Source organism: Gavialis gangeticus, unplaced genomic scaffold, assembly GCF_001723915.1.
Source record: "Gavialis gangeticus isolate Ggan-Ray unplaced genomic scaffold, GavGan_comp1, whole genome shotgun sequence".
Lineage (NCBI taxonomy): Eukaryota > Metazoa > Chordata > Crocodylia > Gavialidae > Gavialis > Gavialis gangeticus.
This window is the reverse complement of record NW_017729032.1, coordinates 69,999,290-70,008,744: the sequence shown is the minus strand read 5'-3', so window position 1 is coordinate 70,008,744 and position 9,455 is coordinate 69,999,290. Positions and strand designations below refer to the sequence as shown.

Here is a 9,455-nt window from a genome sequence, read left to right as displayed (position 1 = left end):
GGTGGTGGTTGGGGGGGGACGACTGTGTAAAGGCAGGACACAGGCCCTGTTGGCCAGGCTGGGCCAGCACCACTCTGCTTCTACAGGCAGGAGTAGGGCAGGTGGCAACAGCCTGAGGGGAAGGGAGGTGCTTTGGCCAGGGGTGGCACTGGGAGGGGTGGCTACAGGGGGGGCTAAGGCTAATTTTGAGGTGGCCATAGCCCCCCAAATCCCTCCCTAGTGTTGCTCCCATCTGTAAGAGACGGGAAAGGACAGAGACTCAGTCCAAGTCCCTTGGATTCCCCAAGTGAAAGGACTGTACAAAGCTAATGTTCAAAGGGCCTGTTCAACATTGGTAACAGGAGCTAATCTTTTGCAAATCAGAGGCACCTAACAGTCTCTCTGTATTTGGCAGCAGCTCCAGGGCTCCAGAAGGCATTACTCCTGCCTCAGAGTCTATCAGAATATTTGTGTGCCTTGGTGATCCCTATGAAGTGGTTGCTTGTCAAGTTCCCATAGGAAATAAGTCCTCCTCACCAAGAATCAGTGTTACAAATGCATCCTTACTAGAATGATCAGTAAAGAGGTCAGTAACTGAACCATCCTTTTCCTTCCACAGGCTCAAGTTCATTGTTAAGGCACATGGATGTTATGAAAGACAAAAAAAAGGAAAAAAAAAATGGAAATAAATGTAGGAGACAAAGAATAATGCATGAGATATCTTTTTTAAAAAGGAAAATGGACAAAATATATTAAAGGTACAATAGGCAAAGCCAAATATAAAGTAAGAACATTCATGCACTCTACCCCAACGTATCACCAAAGGAATTCACAGTAAATAACTGAGTTATAAAAACTTCTGTTTGCTTTTGCTTCAATCACTCCACTGGTATATTGTAGTTCTTCCTTCCACTGGGCAGTGAGTCTGCCTTGCTATGCGTTTGCATGGTACTTGGCACAATTGGGCTCTATTGCTGACTGGGTCCTTTGAGCGCTCACTAAATACATGGAATACTGCAGACATCTGTGCTGTTGCCACCTGTATAACAGACTTGTTTATACACAGCAGTATCTGGGGACTGCATGGATAGGAAAGTTATGGCAAATCTATTAATATTATTAGCATGCTCCTGTGGTAGTATTTTTCGTTTTCAAAGCATCTCACAAATATGAAGCATGCTAACTTAAGCCTCACACCACCCTTGCGACAGAGGGAAATATCCATCCATCATCCTTTTTTTCTTCCCCGCGCCCAAAGGAGTTACTGTGGAGTTCTGAGGCAGGAAGATGAGGCGATTTGCTAAAGGTGACACAGAGGATCAGTATCAGAACCAGTCAATCCAGAGCCACAACACAATTAGTTCCACATCTTACATGCTTTCTTGTGAATGGAATGAATAGCAGGTTACTGTGGTGTCACGTGTGTGCGTTCCATGGTGACAGCTCAACAAGCATGGGTTTCCCTGAAACTATCATTCCTGTTTAGACAAGGGATAGCAGGGTTACCATTGAAAGTAACTGAAATTAACCGCTGAGATTACCTCTCAGGATTGCACTATCAATAAGTATGCAGTTACTAAAATCAGTTACTTCAACAGGTAAACTGGTTAGGTCAAATTCTGCTGTTTGTACTCTGTGGCAGTTATTGGGCACTGCAAATGCATCTAGCACACTGCACAGAAACAAAAAGAGCAGTTTCCAAATTTAGGGTCTGATTCTGCAGCCCCGACCCATGGGAGTTGTTCCACTGAAGCCAATAGGACTTGTGTGACGAAAGGTTGCAGTCTCGGGCCCTACATTAAACAAAGGTAGATACTGCAACTAAAAGTGGGAGAGGAAAGATATGGACAACTGTAACCTGAGTTGTATTATGTTGCACAGGCAGTCTGTATTTTAAATGTTTGCCAGTGTAAATTAAAGAGAGCAGAACAGGAAGGGAAGCTGGAGAGACAGTCAGCTGAAACCTAGCCAAAGACAGTGGATTTAAGAAGGGGTTTGAAAGATGACCAGGGACCTACTTAATTCATGTTTTCACAGATTTCATGGAAACCATGAAATCCAGTATTGTCCATGAAATCAGCAATAAAAACTTAATAAAAATTAAAAAAAAACAACCCTCCCAGGAGGGTCCTCACTGCCAGAAGGCGAAGGTGGTGGGGCAGCACAAAGGGCAGTAGGCAAGATGGCAGCTACCCCATTGTCCCCCCCTCCAACCCGCAGGGTCTCTCAGCCAATCAACACCAAGGGCTGCAAAAAGGGAAGCTAGTAGTCAAGATGACAATCATACCCTCATTTCCTCCCTCTCTCCATCCGGGCCACTCTGCCAATTAGCACTGAGAAGCAGGACCTCTCTGCCAATCGGTGCCAAGGGGCAGGGCCGCCACAAGATGACTACAGAATTAGAGCTTTAGGCTGTGATCAACCTGCAAAAATTAGTAAGTTCCTCTGTGATTTAGGTGGACCCCTAAAGATGAGTGAGGGCACCGCGTAGTTCCATGAAGAGCATGAAAATAAAGTGTACAGGCATAAGTAGGAGAACACATGGGGCAACACAACACAGCATCAAGCTAAGGCATAGGCGGGGAATAGGGGCTGAGATCTCTGCAGGGGCAAGGGAGGGCAAAGAATTTGAACCATAGACATGTATTTACTTGGATTTGTATGGTTCTGCAATGTAAACATTGTCTGACACTTTGGGCACTCCTGACAACCTTTCAAAAAGACCCAGGATGGTCAATTAACTTGACATCAGATAAACAAGAAATAACATAACAAAAACTCCCACATAATCTTCTCTAGAGTCCCACAACCATTGCTGCCTGACTCCACTTCAAAACATCTTGTTATGAAGAAAGGAAAATGATGCCTTGTGAGGTACTAACAAACTATGGCAGGAAGTAAAATGCTGAAGGCTTGGGGTCCTTTCTGTTAGCAATGGGCTTCTAGCTCAGGAGTCGACACAAGTTTAATGACACTGGCAGGATCCTGAACGAAGACAGAAGAAAGATTCTAGGGAAGTGTCAGATGCTCGAAGTAGCAGGCAAGGCACATTCTCCTGGCTACTGTCTGAATGTCAGTCAGCTGAAGTAAACATGAGATCTGATCCACAGTATCCAACTAATAATTTATATTTTAACAACCATGTATGCAAATCACTGTTAAAGTATATAATGGCTGCTTCCAAATTATGCCATTGCTGGTATTTAATTCCTTATTTTTGTAAAGCAATGGGAGATGCCACGAAGGAGGAAATATAATGCTGATTATTAGATTATACCAACAAGATGTAGTGGTAAGGGGAATATGCGTTTTCAGTTGGCTTTTTTTCAATTAATGGTTTTCCTTGCATTGGCGCAAGTATCCCCACCTTTTCCCACCAAGCAAACAGAGAACTTTCTTCATAAAGAAAGAGGGAAGACACACAGTTCTTCATGGAACGCATTACAGTATGTTCCCCTGGCTTTCCTGCAGGTTATGGACTGCTGTGGTCAGCTCTGTAACTCCCCATAGCAGGCCTCCAGCTCTGCTAATGTTTTATGCTCCATTCTGCCTTTTCTGCATAGATGTCACACTCCAAAGCAAGCAGGGGGACCACTGATGGAAGCATCAATTCTCAGCTAGCCTGAGGGACAGCAGGAAGGTAAGGTGAAGGAATACAGTGCTCGGTACAAGGAGCTCCAAAAGACACAGGTGCAACAAATGGGCTATCTGCTCCTCCTACCACATCTTGGTGACGACAGTGAAACTTACCTTTAATTTTATTTCCTGAATCCTACTCATTCAGGATTGTGCTTCATGTAATCAGTCTGTGCCATTTAAGACAACAGCATTCCTTGCCATGAAATACAGCAAAATAATACAAGGCAAAAGACCTCAGTATAAACACACATTATATAATTTCTGAATGAATAAAGGCTGTAAACCTCCAAGCCCCACATCCTATTATCTCTCTAATGAAAACTCATGACGAGTTTAACCTGAAGTAAGGAATAATACAATATTTCTATAGAGAAAACAGATTTTGATTAAACTTTTTTTACCCTAGAGTCCAGCTGCTGCATATAAGACCAAAGATATTCTATATTGGCTCCAAAAGGATGGACATGAAGAAACGTGGATATGATACCTGCATTAAAGCAAATGCATAAAGTCTTGAAATTACCTGAGACAATATATCAGACATCTTAATAAAATAATTCTGAATAAGTTTCTCTGCGTGTTTTTCCACCTGATTTATGATTCTCATTTTTCATACACAACCCAATAAATTAATGAAAATAGCACATTTTTTAATACAGTCATAATAACAGGGTAAACACAATCCCTCATCTTCAGGAATGACAGCAGTGTGCAAGTAAGTGACCAAGATTATTAACTGATGAATAAAGGGATTTCTAAACAAAGACTTGCTGGAAGCATTTCAGCTACCAATTTTATGCTTGATTTACCAATGTAAAATTGTGGATATTGAAATGGTAAAATTATGGCTTTTTCTCCTTCAGTGGACATTCTGTTGTGAAAATGTTTCATGTAACTGTGTCACAAAATGGACTCCCATGAATTTTCCAAATAATCACTGTGGGCACGTGCAGACGTGCAGCATGCAGCACTGCCAAACTGTCTGGGGTGCCACATACCACACACACTGCACATGCAGGCATTCCCTGCACTGCTGCTTTGCAGCATGGGGGGAGGGGAGGATTGATCTTGGGAGATACCAGGGTCAAAAAAACCCATGCCTAAAAAAAGCAGGATGGTGCACATGGCGGCAGTGCATGCCACCCAAAACCAGAGACTGGCTGGCTGATGCCATGTTCCAGCTGCTGGCCAGGCTCCTTGCTGCAGGACCGCTGTGGCTGCAGCTCCCAAAGGACCCCAGATAAGGCTGCTGGGGTCAGCACAGTTGCTGGGCCCATCCTCCCCTACCCCACCTGGGGTAACATGCCACATGCCAGAGCGTGCATGGAGCGTGCATTCCCCATGGACAAGTAATAGCGACACACAGTTTGCTACTATTGCTTCCATTCCCTTTCAGCCATTTTGTTTGTCACAGGCAGATGACAATACACTGTTCTATTCTATAAGCCCTTGTGCTGCTGTTACTTGTCCCTGGGGAAACGCATGTTTCCACTCATGAGGACGTGCCCAGTGTTGCTAGTTATGAAAAGCATTTAATCCATACTACCCTCAATTGCTGTTTGAAAGAAACACAAATCCTTCCTGAGGCAGCCAAAGTTCTTTGGGTAAATGGGATATCTTTTATTAGACCAACTAAATAGTTGGAAAAATTGTTGTTTGCAAGCTTTTTGGTACAAACACCCTTTCTTCAGGCAGAGGGGGAGTGCCTGAAGAAGGGTGTTTGTACCTGAACACTTGCAAACAACAATTTTTCCAACTATTTAGTTGGTCTAATAAAAGATATCCCATTTACCCAAAGAACCCTGTCTGCCTATGTCCTTAGACCAACATCTCTACAACCAACACCCTCAAATCTTTTCTTATTTACTTATACTTTTTTCCTTACAAATGGACAGGTCTGTCTTTCTTCATTGTAATTTATAGGATCATTTGAAGAGGTCTGGGAAAAAAGGGTTTGGAAGGAGTCAGATTCTAAATCTAGGGTTTTTCCCATAGTGAAAATCAAGTGTCAGCATAATAGCGATGAATAGAGAAAGCAGGATGTTGGATGTCAGCATTGCTATTAAAAGCATTAGCTGATTCCTCCCCATAAACAAACGGAATATGAAGTGGTCATCAGTATATATAACTATTTGCTGAAAGTTGAAGTAAAGGATCCAGGAACAATATTTTAACGCACTTTAGATGGGTTTCTTAACTAAGAAACCTAGGGGGAAGTTCCTTATATTTAAACACCAAGATTTATGGTGTATATACATTAGAATAACAGGTTATTATATCTTGTATAATGTAAGTCCCACTACTAGTGTTGAGAGTGAAGGAACCAAGATACATCTCGACTAAAACTTCTCCAAATATTGGCAACAGTACAAGAAGACAGGAAATCTTTTAATTTTGTATTAGCATTGCAAAGAGCATCTGTTCCACTTTCATACTTCCAGTTATGCTTGCATTATTATGCTCATGGTCTAGATCACAGCTGTTCAACTTCTGGGCAACCAGGAGTCCAAGCTGTGTGGGCCACAGTCCCAGGGGCTGCATGAAGCTTGGGCCACAGATTGAAAGCCGCTCACTATGCAGGCAGCTTAGCATACTCCCCACTGCATGCTAATTCTTTGTGGGCTGCCAGCTGGACAGCTCTGGTCTAGATCCTGAAAAAGAGTTACTTTATATGATGGGACTCAGAGAGATTTCCAGTGCACTGTGCTGAACATGAAGTACATCTCTAAGTCTTTGCTGGATCAAGGTCTTTTTCAATCTTCCTAGAGCTGTTTCTGAACTAAAGCCCACCAAACCTTGGAAGGAAGATAATCCCATTTTTCTAGTGATACCATTTTATTATTGAATAAGCCAAAATGTCAAATCCAAACACCTCCATGTCGGGGTGTTCAAAAATTCAGATACCTTTTCCATGCCTTTTTAAGGCATCTTTAAGTAATGTGAATAAAATAAAAGCTTCCTTGAACATATGCTTATAATTACTGAGTGGGGTTACAGAGATGCTAACATATTAGGAACTCTGCTTTTCTTTTTTTTCTTGAGAAGTTTAATGCTTGTGAAATACTGAATGGCAATACCAATGGCAGCTTTACCTCATCACGTACTTTAGGGAGTGCATTCTCAGTAGGTGAATAGCCAACCCCCCTGAACTTAATGGTAAACCATGCAATGACTTCAGGAGACCCAGGTGTTCATCCAGTATGTCATAGGTGAAGAATGTGTACAACTAGAGATTTTTAGTTGAATAATGTCAGGGAACCTTAACTTTCCAACACCAGATGGTACCCTTAAACAATTTCCTTGAAGTACATTCTCTTCATATCCTCATGCCAGTTACCTGGCACCTATTGTGAAAGAGTAAATGCAACCTTCTTAAGGTATCCATTATACACAGTTTTTTCATCAACAGTTTACTAATATTGCTTCCATTCTCTTTCAGCTATTTTTTTTGTCACAGGCAGGCGATAACATATGCTGTTCTAGTCTATAAGCCCTTGCTTAGTACAATTACATTCTGCATCTATCTGTAATAACGATACGAGCAAAAGAGCAGATCCTGCAACTCTTTCTCATATGAGCAGTCCTTATGTTAAATTCAGTAGGAATATCTGGCCGAATAAGGTTTAATTATGCAAGTGAGGATTATAGGAATGTTCCTACTACAACCACTATGCATCCAAGTGAAAAAATAAGTATTTCTGGTACAGTGAAGATAGAAGCAAATATACACGGATGATAAAACTTAGTTTCAGGTTGCTTACTCTCATAAGCTGAGTTGTCACAGGCAGTGCTGAACTAGTGCTGAGTTGTCTTACCTATTAGCAGCGCTTCCTTCTCTGATTTTAGACCTTGGCTTCGCTTCTCAGAATTTTTTTCTCTGTCTTGGTTGACCAATGCTACTGTCAATACATTGACTTCCTATAAAGTTTAAAAACAAAACAGGTGCTTATGTAGATTTCATTCCTTTCAATTAAACCTGTCTGTTCCATTTCAACTCTATAAAAAGATCATTACTTAAATTTACACCTAAAGACAAGACAATTATAAATAACTGATTTGTTTGCAGAATATTAATTAGTCTTCTGAAGCACGGTTTCTCTAGTAGAGACATTTTCTGTATATCATAGGTGCCAACTTTGACTCTACTGATTCATTATTAGATAATACTGAAGAAAGTTACCTACTGTGAGAGAAGGTTAGAAGATCCCAGTTTTTATCGAATAGAATTGGGACCTCAAACTCCTATGAAGATTTCATCTTAAGGAAAACATTCAGGTTTTACTGTTGGACTGTTTTTAGTTTTCTCAGGTGGCTTTGTGGCAGGGGAAGAGGAAAATTAGACCTGTGTAGTTGTTGGGGATTTCAGGGGATGTGAATAATCCATATTTTAAAAAGAAAAGTCATTCATACACATTTGGTATCCTAGCAACTGTTTTATGACTGAAAGATTGCCAGCAGGATAAAATGAATTTGAAAGTTCTTCTCTTTCTCTTTAAAAAATCTTAAGTTAGCTTCCATTTTAATAGTCCCCCAAATTGAGGAAAATTAATAACTACACTCTCTGTGAGCTTCTCCAACTTGTCCATATCCTTTCTTGGGGGGGCAAAACCAGACCCAGTACTCCAGATGTGGCCTTACCAGTGCAGAATAGAGGGGAATAATTACTTCCCTCGATCTGCTAGCAACACTTCTACTAATGCATGTGTAAGAATGAATGAACACGGATCTGACAGTCATAGAAGAACGCAAAAGCCTGTAACAGAACACATCAACCACCCTGGGCACTCAATTGCTGACCTCAGGATTACTGTTCTCAGGCAGGAAAAAAAAATTAAAAACAGTTTGAATGGGAAATTTCAAAACAAGAACTCATCCACAAACGGGACTGTGTTAAATACGGTTTAAACAGGGACTATGGTTTCTTACCTCATTACCCAGATGACCCCTTTGTTCCTATCAGTTCTTTGCTTGTATGTCTCCCACAGCATTCCCCCTCCTCATTTCTCCCTTCTCTCTCCTTCCTGCTTTCCATCCTATTGTTTTCTAATCACTCACTCCACTTTATACTCTGCTCTATGCTGCCCTTTCACAACAACTGATGAAGTGAACTTGGATTCACTGAAGCTTATGCTCTATATTATATTATTTAGTTAGTCAGTAAAGGTGTGTATCTATCCTGCCTTATGACTGACTTCATACTAACATGGCTAATGATCTGCCTCTTATTTAGGGATCAGTGGTAAGAGACCTGGCTTACAAACCAGCTACTGGGCTGAGAGGAAGATTAACAAGAATATAGGAAGGGACCCAGGAGATCTTGTCTAGAATGCTTCTAAAAACAATCAATTTGGAGAGAGGAATGAGTGACTATGGAGATGTGTGGTCCCCAGACACACCAGATTAGCAGTTATGGGTGGGATGGTAAAGTTTTGTCTAGTAGTGATGCAGGGAAAGTAACTATACCACCCTTGGGAACAGAGAGCAGATGGAGTTTCATTTAATGGCTAGATCTGAGAGTGTACAGAACACATTGCATAATTTAGAATTGTGTTAATGGACACTAAAGAAAGTCACATCAAAACTTCCCTGGCTGAAAGGATCTTGGGAGTATAAAGCCTGGAAAAACTGGTGCTGGGAGGTGGTGAGGACAGCAATGACCAAGAAAAGGAAAGTGTAAGAAGGAGATTGCATGCAATTAAGCAAATAAGAGCAAATGGACTTGAAGACAATTCTTTGGTACAAGACTAGTTGCTCTTTGGAAGATAATAAAATGGTGATATTGAGCCATTCTGAAGAGTTTGACAGCCACTACAACAAGCCTGGCTTAAAAACTCAGG

General features: G+C 41.3%; 1 protein-coding gene across 5 annotated transcripts in view; it reads right to left on the bottom strand.

Moving 5' to 3' along the window:
- The window catches only part of ENOX1 (ecto-NOX disulfide-thiol exchanger 1), a 653,611-nt gene that overhangs the window by 13,589 nt on the left and 630,567 nt on the right, over positions 1–9,455 (bottom strand). For all 5 annotated transcript variants that reach the window (XM_019524278.1, XM_019524281.1, XM_019524282.1 and 2 more), the window contains 2 exons: positions 7,434–7,536; positions 4,020–4,105 (listed from right to left, as the gene is read on the bottom strand). In XM_019524278.1, coding sequence (XP_019379823.1) covers positions 4,020–4,105; positions 7,434–7,536 — 189 coding nt within the window. The remainder of the gene's footprint in view (positions 1–4,019; positions 4,106–7,433; positions 7,537–9,455) is intronic.